This window comes from Psammomys obesus, unplaced genomic scaffold (assembly GCF_907164565.1).
Source record: "Psammomys obesus unplaced genomic scaffold, mPsaObe1.curated_primary_1811, whole genome shotgun sequence".
Classification (NCBI taxonomy): domain Eukaryota; kingdom Metazoa; phylum Chordata; class Mammalia; order Rodentia; family Muridae; genus Psammomys; species Psammomys obesus.
In genome coordinates this window covers 4,148,404-4,172,881 of record NW_026585690.1, presented here as the reverse complement: position 1 = coordinate 4,172,881, position 24,478 = coordinate 4,148,404, and the positions used below count along the sequence as shown (strand labels likewise).

General features: G+C 41.7%; 1 protein-coding gene across 9 annotated transcripts in view; it reads left to right on the top strand.

Annotated features, from left to right (window-relative positions):
• Window positions 1–24,478, top strand: part of Rufy3 (RUN and FYVE domain containing 3) — a 71,249-nt gene that overhangs the window by 13,258 nt on the left and 33,513 nt on the right. For 2 of the 9 annotated variants that reach the window (XM_055596095.1, XM_055596143.1), the window contains exon 1: window positions 7–262. The exons of 3 other annotated variants lie outside the window; for them this stretch is intronic. In XM_055596095.1, coding sequence (XP_055452070.1) covers window positions 85–262 — 178 coding nt within the window. In that variant the 5' untranslated portion in view covers window positions 7–84. Of the gene's footprint in view, window positions 1–6; window positions 263–10,338; window positions 10,366–14,047; window positions 14,167–17,928; window positions 17,983–24,478 lie in introns of those variants that run through there. 4 more of the 9 variants (XM_055596150.1, XM_055596118.1, XM_055596109.1 and 1 more) reach the window with 4 other exon arrangements.

Sequence of the window (24,478 nt, the reverse complement as noted above, 5' to 3'; positions counted from 1 at the left end):
TGTGTGTGTGTGTGTGTGTGTGTGTGTGTGTGTGTGTGTGTGTGTGTTTGTGGTGTAGTGTGGTGTGGTCCCAGCTGAGTCATCATGTCGGCCCTGACGCCTCCGACTGATATGCCAACCCCCACCACTGACAAGATCACACAGGCTGCTATGGAGACCATCTACCTTTGCAAATTCCGAGTGTCTATGGATGGAGAGTGGCTCTGCCTTCGAGAGCTGGATGACATTTCCCTCACACCTGACCCAGAGCCAACCCACGAAGGTATGGTCAGATCCCGGCTGCTAACGCTCATCGGCAGCATCCTCATTGTTGTAGGGACTGGGAGGGTCGGGGTGGGGGGCAGACCCTCTTGGTTTTTATTACTGTCTACATTCAGCTTCCTTGCACCCGCACCCCTTGTCTCTGCTTACTGAGGAAAAGACTTTTTTCCCTACCCCCTGAGGTCTCCTTTCTTGAGATGCTTGTGTTTTGTTACAGTTCTTTGTCTCAAAGCCCTTCAAAGGGAACATTTGAGGTCATTTAAACATCAGTTCCTAACCAATAGGGAAAGAGCTATCAATTGTGCTCCTACTTTAAAATATTATAGAAATTGTAATTATTCCTAACAGTAAATCAGGAAATCACAACTGTACAGTAATGGCATATAACAAATACAGTGGAAGAATTAGAGGACTGTCCTGTCAACTGGACATTGTTAAACAGGCTATGGTACTCAGGAAATATTTGAAAAGTTACTCTTTTTAAATACTACTAAGTGGAAAACCAGTTTTAAATTTGGCACTTAAGGAATATAGACTTTTAAAAAACGCATGTCTTATGGAGGTTAAACATTATAAGTATGGTCATTCCTGTGCATGGAATCTATGAGCCATTGTTTTTTATAATGTGTGTGTATATATATATTTATATACTTGTGTTTACAGTTGCAACTAATCTTTGTAAATTCTTCACTTTTTCAAAGAACAATTCCTAAGTTGTAAGGTGTTATTACAACTAATTATTACAATTATTACAATTAAATTAATACTTCTTAATTTCCCTGATGTTAGGCTGCAAATATAATAGCTTCTCAGCTTGTTGCTTGCACTTCTTCAAGAAACAAAGCTAAGAACACTAGGATGCAAGAAGAAAACCTTTATGAACATCTGCCTGGTACTTCAGCACACCTGCAGAACGGGTGGTCGTACATAGGTTGGAGTTAGGAAAAGTGACTCCACGCCCTCTCTGGTGCTGTAGTCATGCCATGACTCAGAGTTACTCAACTGTGTGTGATAAGGACTGGTTCTTTCCAGTCAGATTTAGCCTTGAGAAAGTTTTAGGGAGCATAAACATCACAACACAAAAGCAGTCATTTTGTATGTTTCATACAAACAGTGTTTTAATGGGTTTTAAGATGTTTGGATCTGTTAAGTGGACTTGGTCAGGTGAGCATCTTCCTTTAGCTACATTGCAGACTGTGCACAAAGGTTAGAGGCCATTAGCTGAAATTCTGTATAATGCCAGTATTGTTTACATGATCTCCAAAGCTTTAGCAATCTTCAGGGAAGAAAATTACAGTTGGAAAAGGCTACCAAGAAGTCTTTCAGCTAGTGCTTTTGGCATATTTTATTTGAAAGAGAATTGCCATTCATTTTGAAAGTCATTCTACCTTAGTTATACAATCTAGTTTCCCAGTTTTCTAAAGATCATCTTTAATACTTTTTGTACTTTGAGTATGTGTTTGCCTCCTGCGTAAGAGTTCTGTGGTGAGCACAAGTTTTCTGTTGGTTGGAGTAAACACTCATTACCGTTTGCATTCTTCCTTGAGAAGTATGGTCCTGCAGACACGAGCATGATGGCAAGGAGGGAGAGTGTGAGTACAGACTAGTGGCACACCCTGTGAAGTAGGAAGTCAGGCCCTCTGTCACTTATAGAGGATGTAGAACTTAGTAAGATCCTAACAGTATATTGGGGCGTTTTGCCTTAAATTAGGTGAGAGAAACAATTATTTCACATGAATTTTTTTTTTAAGTACAAGGCCAGGGAAGCAAGAGTATAATGTTTTAGACAACCAGGAGGTACTCCATGGCAGGGTTGTTTTCTTGGTCCATGGACTGTATCTAAACAGCCATTTAGATCCAAGAGGTGTCTTTAATCTTGAGACCGTTGACAAGTCAACTGTGTGCTCAGTGATTATATGAGTAACTGACAGACTGGTACTCCTGCTGCCTAAACTGTTTCCAAGTTGATTTATACAGAAAAGGTCTGACCATTCAAATCCTAATGACCCTTCACTTTCACAAAAGAAAATGGGCAAAATTGTTCTCTCGAGATGATGTGGTCTCCAAGTCTTATTTTCTGAATCAGTTCTTATACTTTACCGTGAGGCCGCCATGTATAAAGGCCTTTCTGCCCACTGCAAGGCTTTGAGAACAAACACTCTGATTCCTCATCTCTGTGCTTGTTGGCATTCGATATGATCCTTCATTCTTGGTTGTCCTCTCCTTAAGAACTAAAAGCTAATTCAGTGGTCAGAACAGAGGGCTGAGTCTGCTGGAAAAGAGTGGGAAGGGCCAGAGACGCTTCATAATATAAGGTTGAGACATAGCTAAATGATCACCATATGGTGAGGCAGGGCTTCTCAAAGACCTGGCATTCTGAGCTGTCCCTTGCCAGGGAAGAGCAGGTGTAAGGAACCTGCAGGACCATGTGGCACAGCAGGGTGTGAGGCCGGAAGGATAACATACTAGCATGGGGCACTGGGCTTGACTCTAGTGAAAGCTGCCGCGGCTTCATACCTAGGAGAAAATGAACTGAACACAGAGTGAACACTCTTGTAGCAATGCTGGGGGTTATCAATAAGATAAAAGCTCTCCAGGAACCCTAGCCATGACTGTTAAAATGGTCTATGTGAGAGATCACAATTCCAGACTAAAGTAGTGAAGGGTGGACACAGAAGGAAGGAACCTGAGAAGTAGAGCTCACCTGCCGGCAAAATAGCTTCTGCAGCTGGAGGATGAAAATGACACAGTGCCTGGGAGACTGCCCAGCTTTTTATCTTCAGGTCTTGAGTTACTTTCACCACTAAAGAATGCAAAAATAAGACAGCATTTGGTCTCTGGTGCTAATAGACTGTGGCGAACAAAGCAAGCATTATCATGCTATCAGTTTAACCTTCCAGCCAACCCCACAAAACAAGGGCTCAAGTTGACTCTTTGCTAGTTAGTATCCTGTCATATGAACTCTTGATCCTCCTGTCTCCACCTCTCAAGTGCTTTGATTGAATGTGTGCTGATTTAGAAACACACCACACTGCCATTGAACAAACTATCAGAAATATTCTTTGATTTTTTTTTTTTAAGTTTCTGGAAGCATAGTAGATGTTCAGAGTAGGGCTAGAGAGATGGCTCAATGGTTAAGAGCACTGGGTGCTCTTCCAAAGAACCCTGGTTCAATTTCCAGCACCCACATGGCAGCTTACAACTGTCTGTAACTCCAGTTCCAGGCCATCTAACATCCTCAAATAGACGTACATGCAGGCAAAATACCAATAAATATAAAATGAAAATAAATTATATATAAAAATTCAAAGCAAAGCTTTTAAAACTATCGCACCCTGCATGCCATGGGTTTGGAAACCTGACTGTGGCAGCGAAGAAATAAGGACAGGCACAGGCATGGAGACGCTGGGCCCAGTGCTGCATGCACTTCCTCCAATACAGTGGCAGCAACTACTACAGCAGTCTGGAACCTCAGCTGTGTATGTGTGCAGCAGAGAGAAAAGAGTTAGTCTCTGTAGGAGGTGTCTGCAGATGAGCAATCTCAAGCTGTAAACATCCAGAAAGCTGCAGTGGCAAGTTTTTGTGCACACTGATCAGTCATTTATAAACACCAGACAAAGGCCTTCCCAGTCTTGAGCTGTGCCTATGTCAGACAACACACTCAGGGCTTCCTCGACCCCATCCATGAAGACCGTGTCCTTGGTTTTCACAGGAATGGGAGCAAAAAGCTTTTATGCATGCTTATAGTAATTTAGAAATTATGTCATGTCTGAGACAAGGTGATATGTTTGCAATTATGTGTGCCTCTTTGCGCTGGGTTTCTTGAAGCAGCATTCTTGAAACAAGTTTGTGTACTTGCTCCAGAACCAAAAAAAAAAAAAAAAAAAAAACAAGAAACAAAACTGTTTTCAGAAACTCTAGTAAGTGGCACACATGAAGGACAGGGTAGGTTATTGCTGTCATATTTCCAAGTGTTAACAACAACTTGGCTAGGCTGTGACCCCATTTATAATCAGGGTACCTCATTGGTCACCTAGCTGACAATGCATGTTTACAAATCTCTTGGTATATTAAAGAGAATCTTTAAAGAGTGAAGTGTGTTTTATCTGTTCTTAACTTAATTTTAGGTTAAAAGTCTGAAGTAGTGTTCTATTTCAAGAGGGAAAATGGTATGTTTAGGTCCATTGCTCTTACTTGTAAAATGTTGAGTTTCGGATAGATATGTGATCTCACTGAAATCTCTAAATTGTTCTTAAACTAAATATCCAGTTTCTTAAGCTCATGTTCCCTGTTCTTCCACATTCCTACCTTCTAGCATTTTGGAGATATTTGTATGGTGTTGATGGCTAATAAGTTTGTTTTTTTTAATTCCTCAATTTAGAATTGGAGAGAGGGCCTGAGGGCAAAGCATTTACTGCAGAAAGCATGAGGACCTGGGTTCAGACACCCAGGTAAGAAGGGTGTGGTGACACAGACATGAAATCCCAGCGTTGGGAGAACAACAGCAGAGGAGGCTTCTGGGGGCTCCGGCCAGCTGGTCTAGTGAATAATAAGGTGGAAAGCTACTGAGGATGACCCCGGATGTCAGTATCTGGCTTCCATGCTCACACATGTGCACAAATGTGTATATACATACATAAATACATACATACACCATACCCATAATGGCATGCTCATACATAGAAGTTTAGGGGCTAGATGTGGTGGCACACATCTGAAATGTCAGCTCCTTGGTAGTCTGAGGCAAGATGATTAAACCTAGATTAATCCTGACTGCATTCCACGTCCCTGGCTCAAAAATAGTTAAATGGTAGGTAAGTGAACCTGTTATACAGAAATGTCTAGAGGTTGGTTAACCCACTCAGAGACAGGAAATCCAGCACTGAATAGACTGTCAGTTTGCTGTAGCTTAAAAAAAAATGCATAAACTCTTTAAGCTGGAAGGTTTTGTGTTGTTGTTGTTTTGTTTGTTTATTTTCAAAGACTGACTCTTACTGTGCATCCTGGGCTACCCTGGTCACTAGTTACCCTACCCTGGCCCCAACCTCCTCAGCACTGGAATTGCAGGGTTATTGACTTAAAACACTCTTCTCAAATACAGATAGCAAGAAACATACTATGAAGGGACTGTTTGTTTGTTTGTTTGTTTGTTTGTTTGTTTGTTTCAAGGTAGGGTCTCACTATGTAGTCCTAGCTGGCATGGGAGGAATTACATTTTTTAGGACATGTTGAGAAGTGAGCCTCTGACTTAGGGTTGTTGTACAGAGCTGTGTCTGATGGCACAGCATGCAGAGGCCTTGGTCTTGCTGGCCAGATCTGTACAGGTGAGTGGAGAGAAATAGCAGTGGTGAGCCTAGGACTTCAGACCAGAGTGTGTGTGTTTGTCTGTTAATTTGTTGTTAGTGCTGGGCATCCCCTGAGGCAAAATTTAGTCCTTGGGGCTAAACGTCACTGTGCTCTCCCAGACCTCATAATCACGGTGAAGGTGAGGAACACTGAAGATATCAGAGGCTCCTGAGAAGCAAGTGTGAGCCGCTAGGCTGTCCAAGGACAGCCCTGTTTTCTTAGAAACTGGAGGTGGGATTCAAGCCCAGACAACACTATGACTGATGACATTGCCCAAAAGACAGTGTAAGTGCAGACCTGGAATAAAGAGTTTCTACCAGGGGGAACATACTGCTGGGCTGATCTCAAGGTGAGCGAGAAGTGTTTGTCATCAAGGACTGTATGACAGGTACCAGGATCTCCCTGTTGACGTTAGGTACTTCCTGGTTTGTTGTTGTTGTTGTTGTTTGGTTTGGTTTGGTTTGGTTTCTTTATTTTTTTCCAAGACAGGGTTTCTCTGTGTAGTCCTGGTTGTCTTGGACTCATTCTGTAGACAAAGCTGGCCTCGAACTCAGAGAGATCCTCCACTGCTCAGCAACATTAGGTATCTGTGTGTGTGAACATAGCCCCTCTTGCCAGGGAATCACGTGTGTTTTTTAATGAAAAAGCACATATCCCAGTGTGTATTTTACAGGAAGAAGGCATCAGATCTTCTAGAACTGGAGTCATGGGTGGTTGTGAGCTACCTTATGGGTTCCGGGAACTGAACCGGGGTCCTCTGCCAAAACAGCCAGTACCCTAGCTATGGAGCCATCCCTTCAGCCCCACTGTTCTTATGATAAAATAGTACTAGAGTACCTTGCCTCTGACTTTTTCTGGTGTTTAAAAACTGTTTAGCTCCTGTCCACTTTACTGATCATGTCGAAACATGGTTTAGTGTGAAGCTATTGTTGCTTGTGGATAATGGCATTCAGTACTGATGGAAGTATGGGAAGAAGATGTTTTCTGCCGGAAACATGCATTGAAACAGCCTTTTTAATAAGTTAGTTGTTATCTTGGCTGTGTTTGTCCATACACACACACACACACACACACACACACACACACACACACGTTCATGTTGTAGGGGATGGTGTGCATGCCACAGCACACATGTGGAAATCAGAGGAGTCATTTTTCTCCTTCCACCTTTATGTGGGCTCTAGGCTCCAACTCAGGGCTCAGGGCTCCAGGCTAAGCAAATGCCTTTATCTTCTGAACCATCTTTCCAGCCCAGGAGCAGCCCTTTTGAAAATTACTTTATCATTATAAATCCTGAGACAATAGTTCCAGCAACCATAGAAGGCCTTAAGAAAATAATCAACAATACAGGCAAAGAATATTCTAAAGATTCATTTATGTACTTATGTGTATGTTTGTGAACCTGAGTAACTTTATGTGCACTCTGTGTACACACACAGGAATCTGTGAGACACAAAAGAGAGAGTGTGTCACATCTCTGGAAACTAGAGTTATAGGTAGCTGTGAGGCCATGTGGCTGCTAGGAGGCAGACTTGCGTCCTCTGCAAGAGCAGGGAGTGCTCTTAACTGTTTAGCCATCTTTTCAGCCCCCAGGCAAAAAATTTACATTGCATGTGTATTACAGTATTCTGGCTTGTGGTAGCGGAACCTCAAAAGGCACTTAATGTAGTGTAAGAGAAAAACAATGTAAATGTGCAGAACATCTATATAACGAGCACTAAATACTGTTGTGAGAGAATATTTGGTAGAATAATGCTCGGAATATAATTTGTAGCTTCACACTTTTTATAACATATCACAATTATCTTATTATAGTATAGTACACATTATAGTACATTATTATAATTCTGTGACTGTGTAGTTTATAAATTAACCTTTATTGTAGTTGTATGTATATAAGAAAGTGCATGGTATTTAGAGAGGAAAACATAATATTCAAAGTGGGTTGATTACAGGTTTGAGTGTCCACTGGCTTATCAGAACAGCTCTCCCATGGAAAAGAGAGAGCCCTGTATGTAGAGCACTCTCCCTCCCAAACAGCACAATATGTACTTTTGTGAAGGCTTTAAAGAACATTCTGGAAAGTAAACCGCATTCTAAGCCTTAAAACAAGTTACATTCATTTGCTGTGTGTATTCAAACAAGCTGCCACAGAGCTGGTGCCCTAATGCAACAGAAGTTTATTCTGTACTGGTTTATGGATGCCAGATGTCAGAAACCTTTGTTTCTAAGCTAAGACTAAGGCTGCTCTTTCCAAGAGGCTTGGGAGAGTTCATTCCTTGTGCACTGGTACCTGCGCTGGCCGCATCCCTTATGAGTTCATCACATGAATGACTGCCTTCATGTTCATTGCTTCTTTTCCATTTGTACCTTCTGTTACAAGGGCATATATGATTGAATTTTCCAAGGAAATCACAGTCCTTAAGTCCATCTATAGAAACTACTTCCAGATAAAATAGCATTTATATGCTCCAGAGAGTAAGACATGAATATCTTTAGGAGCCTTTTTTTTTAAGTTATCACAAAGTATCAGTGAACAGTAAACTCTTAAAATAATACAAAGTATAAATTATTTTTAATAAAAGGCTTAAATTTACAGTCAGATAAACATGAAAAAATACACATTTGGTAGCTAAAAATACAGGATCTAAGTAGCCATTAGTCAAAGAAGTCACAAATATCTCAAGCTGAATGGACATGAAGGCACATTTCATGAAATTTGTAGGTTTAAGTTCTTGTATTTGAAAAGAAAGTTCAAAAAAAGCTTTTTACATAAACATTCACAAAAAGTAGCAAGAAAATTGGGTAAAGTTGCACACCTGTGACTTCCAAGAATGACTGTGAAAGAGCTTGTGCCCTTCATGTGCCATAGACCCCTGTGCCATCATCACAATTTTTAGTACAAAAATATACATAAACATGCAAAAGAATATAAAAATTTATTTTCTCTAGGTAGTGAAATTGCAAGAGACTTCTATACTTTTTCTACTTCATTACACCTTCCAAGCCTTCTATATAGCCAACAATATATGTAGTCTTCTAATCCAGAAATCTTTTCTTCCTTTGTTTTTTTGAGACAGGTTTCTCTGTCCTGGACTTGCTTTGTAAACCAGTCTGGCCTTGAACCCACAGAGATCCACCTGCCTCTGACTCCTGAGTGTTGGAATTAAAGGCATACGCCACCATGCCTGGCCTAAAAATCATGTTTTAAAAAAGGTCTTTTTATCATTTTAAAATATATTTAAATGACTATATATTTATGGGTGCATGTGCATCCAAGTGCACTTCCTTGTGGAATTCGGAAGAGGTGTCAGAACTATAGCTGGAGATATAGGCAGCTTCAAGCCACCTCTTATGGGGCCTGGGAACAGAACTCAGTTCCTCTGCAAGAGCGATACCTGCTCTGCACCTCCAAGCCATCTCTCTAACCCAGAAAATTACTCTCCCACCCCAACAAAATATGTATGAGAACTTGGGCACTCATTCATCTCACTTGATCCCAGTACTTCCTATGGGAGGAGTCTCGTGAACACACGAGCAGGGATAGTAGCCCCAGTTTTATTTTGTGTGTGAGTGTGGTGCCTGCATGTGTGTCTGTGCACCTCATGGGTGCAGTGTGCAAGGAGGCCAGACGAGGACATCAGATTGTCTACAACTAGAATTATAGCCAGTCGTGAAGCCACTGTGTGGGTGCTGGGAGTAAGCCTGGGTCCTCTGGAAAAACAGCCCGTGCTCTTAACCGCGAAGTCATCTTTCCATCCTCTTTTCTGTGTTTCTGTTAAAACTTGCAGCGTTGTGTTTCCTGGCTGCTGTGTCCGTGAGCATGTTACTGCCATTCTGCATGCCAGCACACAGTAACCCAGGGTGTCCACACCTAGACGCATTCAGCACAGCATTTCCTTCCTTCCCTTAACTTCTCTGGGGGCAGGGACATCTCATGTAACCCAAGCCAGCCTCAGAGTTGCCTGGCAGGGGAAGTCCTTTCTCTTTTGACCCATCCTTCCCATCATCCCAAGTGCTGGCATTACAGAAGCCTCCAGTCTGGGCTCACCGTTTTCCTGAGTATTCGGAATGTAACACTCAGGGGCTAGACGATGGCTCAGTGGGCGAGGTGCTTGCTTTGTGAGCCTGGGGCCCAGTCTGGGTCTCCAGAACTCGTGTTCTACCTGGGTGCAAGGGTAGGCATCTAATGCCAGCACTGGCAGAGCCAAGACAAGAGGATAGATGGATGGAGCTCACTCCATCATTCTAGTAGAAATAGAAAAGTACGGTTCAGTAAGAGTCATCATCTTAGAAAAGAAGGTGGAAAGCAGTAGAGGACATCGCTCTCTGTCTTATGCATACACACAAACATGAAAACAAAACCTGAGTCAGTGAAATCCTTTTTTACAGGTCCTTGTTCTTTGTGTTCGCAGTGACACATGCACATACAAAACACATTTTCTTTTTCTTTCTCTCTCATATACACACATTATCTCTCTCTCCCTTCCTCTCTCTCTCTCTTTCTCTCTCCCTTCCCTCTCTCCCTTCCTCTCTCCCTTTCCCCTCTTTTCTTCTTTCCCTCTCTCTCCATTTGCAATCAACCCCAGTGGCAGTTAGTCTTAGATTATGGTCAGGTTCTCAGAGTTGTGATTATGTGAGACAAGGCAGTCTTTATGAACTGCGTGCAAGAAGGCCAGGGGCAAAGTACTCTCTGGGCAAGGTTCATCTTTTCTTGTTGCTTTGCCAGGAGAGCAGTGTGACTGGCCACCCTCCTAGGTGAGTTCTACTGTCCTGGCCTGTGGGATTCTGTAAAATCCTAAGTCTGTTAGAGAAATGGTAGTAGCTTTTACTTGTGCTGCTGTGGGCTGGAGAGATGGCTCAGAGGTTAAGAGCACTGATTGTTCTTCCAGAGGTCCTGAGTTCAATTCCCAGCATCTACTCTCGGATTACTCTAGGAGGGCTGGGGCCCCTGTAGCACCCCTGTTGTGGGGAAGGTCAGCTCCTTCCCTGCTGTCTGCTGGGTCAGTTTTCCTCTCCATGGACAGACCTTCTGTATTAATCTCTAATTCAGGCCCTAAAAAAATAATGTTGGGTTGTTGGTTTTTGTTCAGTTGATTGTTTTGTTTTGTAACAGGGCCTAGTCATGTTCTTCTGCCTCCACCTACAAAGTGCCAAGGATTACTGGAATGTTTATATACCATGATGCTTGCTTCCAGTGTGTCTTTAAAAACGTTTATTTCCTCTGTGTGTGTGTGTGTGTGTGTCTGTCTGTCTGTGTGTCTGTCCATCTGGCTGGCTGGCTATGTGAATGTATGTAATGTGTCTGGGCATGCACAGAACATAGACGAGGACATCAGCTCTCAGAGACATTGGGGGCTGCCAAGCTTCTTACATGGATGCTGGGATCTGACCTCCAGTCTTCATGATTGTTCTAACCCTACCCCAAGCCAAACCCCTGTGCCTTTGTGATGGAATGGAAAAGCCCACATGAGCCCTTCTTTGGATTGTCAGCTTCATTGTCACAAATGACTGAAGCCATTCACTCTAAACTTGGAAATAGGAATATTTTTTTAATTTTTCTAGCAGTGATGGCACATGGATGAAATTTAGTTTTATCCAGATTGCCAGGGTCCCAAGTCCCGGCTGGGAAAAGAGCAGTGGTGTGAGTGTCCACCGTCTACTCTGCCCTTCAGTTTCATTTTGTTTCTTCTTGACAAGGGCAGAGTTGATTTGCGTTTTTTGTACTGAGGGATCAAACCGAGGGTCCCACAGCAATGCCATCAGCAGGCACTCTACCACTGAGCTGTATCTCCAGTAGAGAGCTTTTCTCCTGTGGTTTCCTTAGCCTCTGCTAATTGCCATGACTGTCCGGAAGTGTTGGGGAAGCTCTCTGCTGCCCAGGGGTAGCCTTGAACTTGGCATTCCCCAGGATGAGTAGCCTTCTGAGTACCTTTCAAAGGAGTGGTTCCATTATATTGTGTATGTGCATGTGTGTGTTTGTTTGTGTGGGAGTATGCATGTGTGTGTATATATGTGTGTAGAATGTGCACACATAATGAGGCCAGAGGTGGACCTCACTTGTCTTCCACTATCTTCTCTCCATCTTTCCTTTTGAGAGACAAGTTCTCTCAGTGATCCAGGCATACAGATTGGCTGGACTGTCTGGCCAGCAGGCTCCACCCCAAAACTAGGTTTACAGACACAGATGACCTTGAGTTTCCGGGTCTGTACCTCACACTTGCATACCAGGCCTTTCACCCAGTGAACCGTCTACCCATCTCCCAGTTTTTGTTGGTTACTGTTCTAAAGAACAAATAGGATTCTATGAGCTAGAACATATATGTAGATAAATGAAACTGTTCCTAAACAATTGTTTATATTTTACCATAACTAAATATTTCAAAAATGCACGCTTCTGTGTCAATGGAATTTTTAAAATAATGGAATTTTAAAAATTGGAATGCTTTTACTATTGTTATGTATGTGTATTTTAATTGAAACAATGTTGTTAGTTATAGAAATGATGTATTTGTATTGTAAAAGACACAGACTACAAAAAAGAAACCTCATAAAATAAAAGGTAACAAAATGTGCCTAAGGTTCTCTCTAGAGGCTCTTTTGAGCATGCATGTCCAGCATTCGCATACACAGTTACAGTGTATATATCTAAGCTCTTCGTCTGTATCACCTTTATGTTTCCCCCGAAGTATCTTTCCACATCAGCAAATACAAAACTATGCCTGCTCTAGTGATGCCCAACTGTAATTCCAGCTGCTCAGAAGGCTGGAGCAGGGGGATCAAAGGTTCTGGGCCTATGTAGGCTACAGAGGCCAGCCTTGGCAATTGAATGAGCGTCTGTCTCAAAATTTAAAAGAACAAAATTTAAGGGGTGGATCTGGGCAAATAACCCTTGCCTATCACGTGCAAGGCCCTGGGCTTAGTCCCCAGTATAGCTAATGATAAATGACCCAGCCACTCCTTTAGAATCTGTAGTAGACTGCACGTGCCAGAGTTTGTTTGGCCATTGCTGTATTGCAGATAGTTGAATTGTTCTCAGTTTTCTAATGTAGTTTGGTTGTCTGTCAGCACAGCATGAACATTTTACCAGTTTTCATTTTTAGAAGTAAAATTTCTGAGCCAACCAACAATATTTGAATCTTTAAAAATCCTTATCAGGATGCTTTAAACATGCAAATGCTTATTTTAAACTGGCTATCATAGTGTATTCCTTGTGTTTCCAGCACTGGGGAGGTTGAGGCAGGAAGAAACAAGTTACAGTCCCTACTTATATGTAATATATATATTTAGAGAGGACTCTTATGTAGCCCAGGCTGACCTCAAAGTCACTATGTCATGGCAGATGTTTTTGATTCCTGATCTTCCAGCCTCTGCCTCCTGGTGCTGGTATGATAGATGGGCTACCCCATGCAGCTTGTAAGACTTATCTTTAAAGACAACAGAGTGCAATTACAATCTTTAATAATCTGCTGTAGTGAACTTTTGTATGGGCGACTTCTTTAAAACTTGATTTTGTTGTTGTGTTATATCACCGGTAACTTGTATTTCCTCTCTCGGTATTAAAATAAGGGCTTTACAAATGATATAATGGTAGTTTCATTAGCTAGGTTGTTGTCTTAGTTACTTTTCTATTGCTGTGATCAAACACCATGGCCAATATAACGTACAGAAGGAAGGGTTTATTTGGGATTACAGTTTCAATAGGAAAAGAGTCCATCACTATTGTGGTAGAGTGGGCAGCAGGCAGGCAGGCAGCCCCAGCTGAGAAATTGTGTGTTAAACCACAAGCAAGAGGCAAAGAGAGCAAACTGCATAGCAAGGTGACTTTTGAAAGCTCAAAGCCTGTACCTCGGTGACACACTTCCTCCATGTCTCCTAGGCCTCCCCAAACAATGTTAGCAGCTGGGGACCAAGTATTCACATGCCCTAGACTATTGGGGGGACGTGCCATTCAAACCACCACAGTTATTTAGCATCTGCAAATGAGATAATACTTTCAGCTTCGCTTTTCATTTTTAAATGCCAACACAGCCTCAAGTACAAGAGTTTTACGATTACTTATGCTATGAAGAATTGCACGTTAGACCCCGTTTTGTTTATGTGTATGTGCATGTATGCGTACCACACATGTCACAGTTTACATACAGAAGTCGGGACTTGGTTCTTTTCTTCTGGGTCCTCGTGTCAAGGCTGGTGCTCCTGTATCAACGCGTGCTGCCGCTGCTCTACTGTGTAGATTAGGGACAAGCAGCTCACCATGCTTCCTGGTTAAATATTCCCAGGGCTACATAATTAGCTGCATTATGCCTTGCCCATGAAAGAGAAGCCAGGAAGAGTTCACTCAGCTGTGCTTCCTAATTCAGGGTCCTTACACAGTTGTAGGCTTACTGCTTGACTAACGCAGTCTTTGTTCATATGCACCTTCAAAATATTATTACAGGCCGTTCAGATGCCTCCAGACATAAAGGCCCTTGTCTCCAAGCCCGACAACCTGAGTTCGAGACCCACATGGTGGAAGGAGAGAACTGACTTCAGCAAGTTGTCCTCTGACTTCTACATGTATGCCATGCATGACACATGCACTCACACGTGAGCACATGCACACACACATCAATCGCACTGGTACACGTGCATGTACATACACACAAACAAATTAATAAGAATATTATGGGGTTGGCAAGAGGCTCAGTAGCAAAAGCAATGGCCAGGCAGGTCCTGAGGCCTGAGTTCAATCCCTAGAAGGCAAGAATGAGCTCCACAGAGTGGCCCCTGACTGCAGTGTCCATCCACACACACATATATGTCATACTCACAATAGTAATAAATAACAATGATTTTAAAATGAGATTACTCAGTCCTATTAAGTGTTAACCAGACAATCTAAGTGTTTGAGCTCAGTTGCATGGCACTTGAGTAGTGTTTGCCGTGCAAACACTAACTTTCCTTCTGGTCAGCCTTAGAATGGAGCTGAAGCTGTTTAGCCAGAGAAGTTTCTGCAACTCCGCTTCTCATGCTTAACATTTTCACTGTATGCCTGATGAGTTATGCATCTGTAGCAAATTCTTGTTGCTCTTTTGAGACTGGGTCTCCCTGTGCAATCTTGGCTACCCTGAAACTCACTGTGTAGACAAGGCCAGCCGTAAGCTCACACAGATCCAAGAACTCTGTGCTGGGATTAAAGGCATGCACCACCATACCCAGCCGATAGCAAAAAGTTAAGGCAGACCTGTCTACAATGTTAGCTAGGAGGAAAAAAACAATACCCTGGACCAGCTCTGGGGAAGAAAGCGTTTATAACATACATGGAGCAGGGGTGCCACGGCAGTGTAACTGCTTCAAGCAAGAGCCTAGAAAAAGGAGCTACAGCATAGGCCATGGAGGGACACTGCTTCTGGGCTTGTGCCCTTGGCTCGCTCAGCTGCTTTCATATGTAGCTCAGGGCCACCTGCCCAGGAGTGGCATCTCCATAGTGGCCTGGGTCCTCCCACATCAGTCCTTAATCAAGATAATGCCCACAGGCCAGGCCTGAAGGCCAGTCTGATGGAGACACATTCATAACTGAGGCTCCCTCTTTCCAGGTTGCTCTAGTTTATGTCAAGTTGACAACAACTAACCAATGCAGGCACTGACACTGTTGTTCTCTCTATTTGTAACTGTGCATTTTCTTGTTACATTTTGTTAATGTGGTTGTTTAAAGCAGGTGAAGTATGCTTGAGGCAAGAATGTACTATCTTTAGAAAAATGAAGTGTTAGCAAAGAGGCAGGTGTTGTCTGTCCGCTTCTTAAATTAATGTATTGAATACTGTTATTGTTTTAATAATCTGAACATGTTCTAGAAGGTACAACTGAAAATATTTTATAAGAATGAGCATGGTGGCTCACACCTTTAATCCTATAACTGGGGAGGCAGAAACAGGTGGATCTCTGAGTTTGAGACCAGCCTGGTCTACATAGTAAGACCCTGTCCCCAAAACAAAACTATTTTATAAAATTTTCATCAGAGTTTGGGTTATAAAAGAATATCTTATCTGTTTTTCTTTTGGGGTGGAGTACATGCTAGCCACATCCCAGCCCATTGTCTATTCTGAGTAAAGAGAAGTAAAAGTGAGGCAGCTCCTGACTTCCATGAGGAAGACACTTCTTGCTGGGTTGTATTACCCACGTACAGTTTTTAAAGAACTGAGCATGATGCTGTATTTCTAAAATTCAACCCCATAATCCTAGCACTCAAATAACTGAGGCAGAAGGGTTGTCCTGATGCCAGCCTGAGCTACAGAGTGTTCCAGGACAGCCTGGGACGGCAGAAACTGCTCTCCTTTGGACACACTGAAGGAGACATCAAAAAGGCCCTTGGTGGACACTGCATTCCTACCTAGAAATTTTCTTTCCAGATCTTCTGCAATTGTTTTGGAGGAGCTTTGCCTTCCAAAGAAGAAATTTAGTTTTATTAGGTGACAGCTATAGTTTTTGTGACTAAAAGGGAAGATGGGATATTCATCCTGTTGACCGGCAAGATTCCATAATGAATCTGTAGAACAGTAATGTGAATGAACGGTTGAAAGCACATTTGTTTGAATGGTGCCTTCCGTGTTGTACGGTGGCAACGCAAACACAGTCAAAGTGTAATAAGTAGAACAACATACTCAAATATATCCGCACATACATGTTTAGTCCCAGCTTACCATGAAATTATAGGAGTGATGTTGGAAGAGTACTTTTTTTTTTTTTCTGGATGAGATACTTTTTCTAACGGACCTTTGCTATGGTTTTTAAAAGTCTCTCAGCACTAGAGAGATAGCTCAGGGGTTAAAAGCACTTGCTGCTCTTCCAAAGGACCCGAGTTTGGCTCCCAGCACCCACATCTGGCCACTTAAGGTACAACCACCTATAACTTCAGCTCCAGGACTCGGACACCCTCTTTACTTCTGTGGGCACCAGCACATGTGGCATAAACACACAGAGACACAGGCACATACACATACACATATTTAGAGAGAGAACAAACTCCTGGAAGCCTAAAGTAATTTTCCTGAACTCATTTGGTAATAAGCCAAGCCTTTTACTTACTTGAGGCTGTATTAGACTTCATTATTTAATCTGAATAGCCACTCATGTCTTGAAGAAACATTAATGTGGTTGTGGGGTGCTGCCCAACACCTTCCTAGGGCTTCATGAGGAAGCTCATCTGACTTTATAGATTTTAGGTGGCTTATTTAATGTGTCTTCAGAATAGCGTTTTCTTTGTTCTGTGAGCAGGAATTACAAATTGTGCTTAGATCTTTTAAGAAAAAATCATTTTCATTATGAGATTTGTCCTTACCCAAAAAAAAAAAAAAAAATTCTCATGCTTTCAGCCTTTGCTGTAGTAAATAAAAGAAATGAGTGTTGGGGAATATCACATTATTTACTACTAGCCCTCTGATTATCGCGGCGGTATCATCTAACCCGCTATCACAGTAATAGACACAGACACCGGTTAGAGTTTATAATTGCCTTATTTACCTTGGGCTGGGCAGACATTCCTACTTACACTGTGTGAATCACCTCACCATCCATCTCCCAGCCCCCATCCAATGCCATCCTCCTTAACCATCCTATCTTCCATCCATAATCTTATAAATAGTTGCATTTATTCTTCATCTGGGCCTTTTCACGCCATTATTGGAGTCCCTCCTCCTGGCCCCATGTGGTTTCTTCTCCAGCTTAAGTCATTCTGGTGTCCTCTTCCTTCCTCTCTTTCCCGTTCCTCTGTTCCTGATTCTCCTCAAAAAGCCCAGGAACTCTAGACATGCCCCATTCTGCCCTGCCCAGGTATAGGCTGTTTAATCAGCCAATCAGGTATGTCTTAGGCAGGTTTGCACGAACAAGGATGGTATCCAGCGAACAAGGATGGTATCCGGCGGCAGTAACCAGATCTTCAGGGCGAGTAATTAGCATTAGACCAACCTCCAACAGGCCTTAGTGCGGTGATCTAAGTGCTGAGTGTGTTTATGTGGCGTACACGTCGTCCTCAGAGTCAACAGTTGGCTTTTAAGAGGACATCCATGTTGCTTGTGGAGGATGGAAGCCTACTTGTTTCTTTCCATTGGGAACCTTGAAGAGCTGACTTAACTTTGAAGCATTCAGTAATCACAGTAACACCTGTGCCTCCATGGTCCGGTTCCCAGCCCCTTTTCACTGCTAATCTGTGTTAAACGAAAGAATCCCAGGCCATTTCCCATTCAGTTGCCCCTTGGGAAATCTTATTTTTAATCGCACTTTCCTTTCTTGGCTTGCATGACATTTTATCTTTCTTTTCCTTTCTTTTTGCCGTTTGCAAAGACTCTTGGGAGGATTTGACAGATTTGGTGGAGCAAGTACGTGGTGATACAGAAGGTGCGTGCCACACCAGCATCTTTCAGCTCTTTCTGTTCTGTTTCCTTTTCTTTTCCTTTTTCTTTTCTTTTTCTTTTTTAATTTTCTAACCACCTTTCAATTGTCTTCCATAAGAAGGAGTGTCAGATTTGGGTGTATGTTTCATGGCGATAACTGACAAGTCCCTGTGCTTGCCTGCAAGCAGTACAGCGTTCCTGTGTATTTACAGCACTCCTTAGGATGTTTGTCAAAACATTTAAAAGGGACATTATTTTTTTAAAACACACAAAGGGTGATATTGTAAGATTACATCAAGTTTTTCAATGGCTTGTTTTTAAATTTACTTATGTATTTGTGGATTTCATAGCAGTCAAATTTTACAGCAATTTCTGAAAATTATTAAGAACCCAGGTCAGTTGGTTTTTTTGTTTTGCTTTGTTTTGTTTTTTTGAGTGTTGGATCTCTGGTGTCTTTGTCTTAATATTATGCATCAAGATGATAAAAATTACACATCACTGCCTCTTGAATCTCTTTAGTTTTTTCCTAATGACAGCTTTATTGAGATGTAATTCACACACTAGGTAAAGACTACCATTTTACAATACACAGAGTGATTTCATGAATGCATTCACAAAGCTTTCATCACCACCGTCTGATTCTGTGTTTTCATCTCCCTAAAAAGAAACCTTCTCCCCATTATCCACCACTCACTCACTGTTCCTTCTGCCTCCTGTATCCTAGTCTCCTTTTGTCTTTGTAGGCTTGCCTATCCTGGATATTCCATGTAAACAATGATGAAGTATGTGTCTTTCTACTCATGGTTTCTCTCGGCATGTTTTCAAGATCCATCAATGTCATGGCTGGAAAACATTCTACTGTATGGACATAATGTGTTTTGTCTAGCATTATGTTGATGGATATTTGTCATGTTACCACTTTGGGGCTAATTGTAAGGAATGTTTGTGTGAAAACACGAAATGTATCCATACTGTTTCATATTGGGAAAATAGCCTGAAATAGAACTCTAGATGAAATGGTATTTCAGCAGTTCTGTGTATGAGTGTTTTGCTTGGAAGGATGCCTTTACACCACAGGTATGCCTGATGCCCACAGAGTCCAGAAAAGGGCATTGTGAGGTGGTTGTGAGCCACCATATGGGTGCTGAGACTCTAACCCAGGTCCTCTGGAAGAACAGTCAGGGCTCTTAACCAGTTGAGCCAAGTCTCCAGCCCAGATCCTAATATTTTTGAGAACTGTCAGACTTGTCTAAAGCATCTGCACCATTTTACATTCCTACCAGCAGTGCGCAAGGTTTTAATTTACAGAAGGTGAAGGTGTCAGATTCCTTGGAGCTGGAGTTGTAGGTGCAGTTGTGATGTGCTTGATGTGGGAGCTGGGAATCAAACTTGGGTCCTCTGCAAGAGCACTGCATTACCCACTGAACCATCTCTCCAGCCCCAGAGGTTGGATGGTTGGTTTGTTTCTTTGCTTGTTTGCTTTAAGAATTCTTCTGCATGTAGCTATATCTTAGAACCATTTGATCACTAGTGTCCCATTATTTCTGGACTTTGGTTCCATTTCATGGATCTACACATCTGTCTTGAGAGGCAGTTCCTCACAGTCTTGATACCCATGGCTCTGTAATCAGTATGAGTTCTCCAATATGGTCTTCCTTTTTCAGTATTATTTTGACTCTACTGGGTCCCTTATATTCCTCTGTGGGTATTTTAGGACAAGCTTGCCAATTTCTGTAAATGAGAGAGCCGGGCTTTTGGTGGGTTTGAATCTGTATTAACTCAAGGAGTATTGCCATCATATAATTAGTCTTCAAATTCATTGACATGGGATGTCTGTTTATTTTGATACTTTAAACTTTCACTGTCACATTATGTTTTCAGTGCACAAAAAACTTGCAACTCATTTGTCAACTTATTTCTAAGTATTTTCTTTTTGGCACCATATAAGTGAAATCATCTTTTTAATGTCATTTTTAAGCTGTTCATTGCTAATTTGGTTCCTTCTCATCTACAAGGAGTGTATTCCAGATCCACAGTTGATTCTTGAAACTGCAGCAGAATAAAGGTCATATACAGTATTATTTTTATATACTTCTCAAGAGAAACATTCAGTTCATTATTAGGCAGAATAAGAGATTAACGGTAATAATAAGTAACAATCATAACAATATAGTTTAGTAATGATTATATCGACATGACCTTATAGTTTATGATACTGAAGTGCAACCATGGCATATTTTTCTTTCCTTATAATGCTGAGAATGTTCACCTTTTCACATGATGAAAGAACCTTACAATAGACTATCTCTTTGCATATCTAAATTTCCAGCATCACTACTCTTGCATATTTAGGACATTATTAAATAATGGCCATTAATAAATAATAGACACTTTGAGACTACAGCTAAGGCAGCTTCTAAGTGACTGACAAGCGTGTAGCTTGTATGGCATAGAGATGCCCGGACAAAGGGGTGATTCATTTTTCATTGTGGGAAAGAAAGGATTTCCATTATACTGCATAGAAGGAAAACATGCAATTTAAAACTTATTAGTTGTTTATTCGTGGACTTTTCCATTTAGTATTTTTAGAACAAAATATGAATTGCAGAAAGCAACACCCCAGAGGAGAGACTGCTGTATAAGTCTTGTATTGATCTTGTACCCTGCAGTCTTGTCAGGCGTGCTTACTAGCTAATACTTCTTGTTTGTGTATGGCTTCACTGGGGTTTTTAAATCTATAACATCATACTGTCTGAAAACATTTTGCCTCTTCCTTCTAATCTAAATGCCTTTTGTTTGGTTGTTATTGTTGTTTTGTAGTTGCCCTGGCTAAACTCTCCTCTACAGCGCTGTTTAGAGATGTTAGGAGTGGCCATGTGTGTCTTGTCCCTGTTCACTAGAGAAGTCTTCAGCCTTTCCCCTTCATGTGTTGTGTTAGATAGTTTTTCCTAGCTGCCTTTTACCAGATTAAAGAAATTCTCTTCCCAGTTTGTTACATAGAAAATTAAACGTTGTTGGATATGACAGCTGCTTTGTCTGCATGTGTTGAAATTGTAGTTTTTACTAATTTGGTGTATTGCATTGATTGACTTATATACATTGAACAAACCTTGCATTCTGGTGTAAATTGTACTTAGTTGTGTTAATGATCGTTTCTGTATGTTGCCGGTATTACGTTGAGGCTCTTCGTATCTGCATTCAGAAGGAATATTATAGTGTAGGTCTTTTGTTTGTTTGTTTCAAGGAAATACTGATATGGTAAGTTGGGAAGTTCCATCTTCTATTTTTGGAATAGTCTGTGAAAGATTGATGTTAATTCTTTAAATGATTGATTAACTTCAACAATGAGGCCATTAGTTTCTGGTCTTCTCTCTGTGGGATTTGGTTTTTGCTTTATTACTAATTTAGTACCTTTGCTTGTTACATCTCTACTCGTGTTTTCTGTTTGTTGGTTTTAATGGTTTGTATTTTTTTAGGAAATCACCTGTCTTGCCTGTTATCTAGTATATCAACATACGCTTTTCCTTTATAATTTTGCTTGTTTCTATATGGACCATGGGCCCAGTGTCTCAAATCTCTCCCTTTTTTTTTTTTTTCTTTTTCTTTTTCTTTTTTGGTTTTAGTCATTCGACTCTTGTGTTGGTCCATGGATAAAATGTTTGTCAGTGTTTCTCCTTATTGTCGTTTTAGGGAAATGAGGGATTATCTGGGATCACGGTGTAATAAGGGACAGAACTCCTCAGGGCTAGAGGCCCGGCAGCTAGAGTAGGAGTCAGTCACATTGCCTCTGCAGTAAAGAAGCCGTGGTTTTGAGTCAGGGTATTGCCAGGTAGCCCAGGCTGACCTCAGGCACATGGTCTTCTAGCCTCATTCCCTTGGGCACTGGGATTACAGGCATGGATCAGTATTTCTAGCTTTAATATTGTTGATCTTTATCAAAGATTCAGCTTTGAGTTTCATTGACTTTTCTTAAGTTTTGGGTTTTGTTTGTTTTCCCTCCATTATTTAGTTAATTCTTCTGTACTTAATTTCATTCATTCTGCTTTCTGGTGATAATGTCATATATGTTATATATATATTATATCATTTATCATATCATATCATATTCATGTTACTTGCCTTTCTGGAATCATGAAGTTTTGACATACTAGAGACAGAAGAATCATGTCAGTCAGTGTCTCTGAAACTTGAATGCATAAGCAGATTGCTAGGTGTTTCACTTCCTGGTGAAAGTACAAAACCTGATTCACTAGAACCACTGGGCCTCAGCTCTCCACTCCTGACAGCTTCCCTGTGGTCTGGTGCTGATGCTCCAGAACCACAGAGTTCATGGTATTTGATGTCAGAATAAGTTGCAGGGTTTTCTGAAGGGGGACATGGCCATTTCTCTCTGTTCCATGGATCTTTCCGGGCCAGTTCCCAAAGAGTCAATATCACAGTGTATCGTGGGGATGCTAACAGGAGAAGATAGCACTAAAGATGAATGGATTTATGACTAAATGTTTTCAACCAGCCACTTTAGCAGAGAAAGATCAGTGCTGGGTGAGTGTGTCCTCACTCCTGCTGAGTGCAGATATATGCGATATCATATAGCATTATGGAGAGCATACAGGTAGGACTATAAATAACTAGGTTATCTATGGGGCACAACACTGACTTTTTAAGTGATGAAGACAAATACAAAGTAGCACTCTTCAGCTAACCCTAGCCCCCACCCACAGGGTCTTACAGCAATTTGCCTGCCCATGCCTCCTAAGCTCTGAGATCAAAGGTGTGTACCACACTGCACCTCACCTGTTTGTTTTTTTTTTTGTTGCAGTGTTACTTTTTTTATAACCCACTAAGAACAGTTAGTGCCACCCATCTATGTATGGGTGTGTGACCATCCATTAGAACTTGGGAATCCTACTAGTGGCCACACCTTCAAAAGAGGATGATTCCCTCCATCCCCAAAGCAGTTATCAACCACAGGTAGTGCCTCAGTCAGGGGTGGGGAGAGCGCCTGCCCCATCTACCGCAGAGCCTTGACCTTGCTCAGGTCTCTGTAGGTGACCCCAGCCGCTGTGAGTTCGTGAGTGGCACCGTGTCATGTTCAGAAGTCAGCATGCACCACGCTCCTCTCTATCCTCTGGTGCTTACATTTCCACCTCCTCTTCCCAGATGTTCCCCTGGGCCTTGGTGGCAGTGGTGTTAATTTATTTTTTATTAGTGTATCAAGCATCAGATTTCCTTAGGGCCTTTTTTAATACATCATTAGTTTTGGTTTACCCTCTCCCACTCCTCCCTGTCCTTCAACTCCCTGCCCCTCCCCACTTAAACCTTTCCACCTCCAGTGTTCCCCCTCCCACTTTCATACCACAAGCATTCTACTGTCCTCCCCAGCTTAAAGAATTTTTCCCCTTTAATGGGCCCCTTTCTGGTTTCCTGATCTTTATTTCTACTCACTCCCACAGAAATGCATATACACAGAAATTAAGAGCTTACGTCTGCCTTTGAGAGAGAACGTGTTTGTTTTTCAAAGCCCAAGTTACTTCCCTTAATATAATATTTTCTAGTTCTACCCATTTCCTGCACATTTAATAACCTGTCTCTCTTTTTGGCTGGATAAAGTTACATGGTGTATATGTACAACATTTTCATTGTCCATTTAGGAGTTGATGGGCATCTAGCCTGGTTGCATTTCCTTGCCATTGTGAATAGCGCAACAATGCATAGAGATGTGACAAGTGGACCTACAGGGAACAAGGAGAGATACCTCTCTCCTTGGAGAAAATGGCTGAGCAGTCAAGTGCACTGATTGCTCTTCCAGGGGACTCAGGTTCACTTCCCAGGACCTACATGGCAGCTCACAACCATCTGTAACTCCAGTGCTAGGGGATACCATGCCCTCTTCTGGCCTCTGAGGACACCAGGCACACACACAGACCATATGGTACAAAGATACACATGCATGCAGAACACCCCTATACATAAAAAAGAGAAATGTCTCAAGGTAGCCTCAAAACATTTGTCAATGTACTAGAAATAAGTAATGGTAGTATAGGCCAATTTTTACTTTCATATACAGTTTTTCTCTAAAATATTACCTACGCCAAGTACAGAGGCGTGCATCTGATGTCTTAGCTGCTGAGGAAGCAGAAGCATGAGGGTTGTGAAAGCAAGACTAGCCTGGTCTATGTAATAAGACATTGTCTCTAAAATAATTAATCAGGTGATTACAATATTACCCAAGAAAGCACTACAAGAAATCAGGATTTTCATAGTTAGGTCTGTGAATCTGTCAGTCTCTACAGTTAATGTAAATTGGCTTAAAATTTGGTCATTTTTGCTTTATTGACTTAATATGAAGACAGATATAAATGAAAACTTTGTATGACAAGATAGTCTGTTTTGTGTTGTTTAATTATAAGTGTAGTTTTAGCAGGCCTTTGGCCTTCTGGAGCAGGGATAAAATGTTTCATGGAGCTCTGGGCAGCTTTTACTTCATTACACAAATTTGC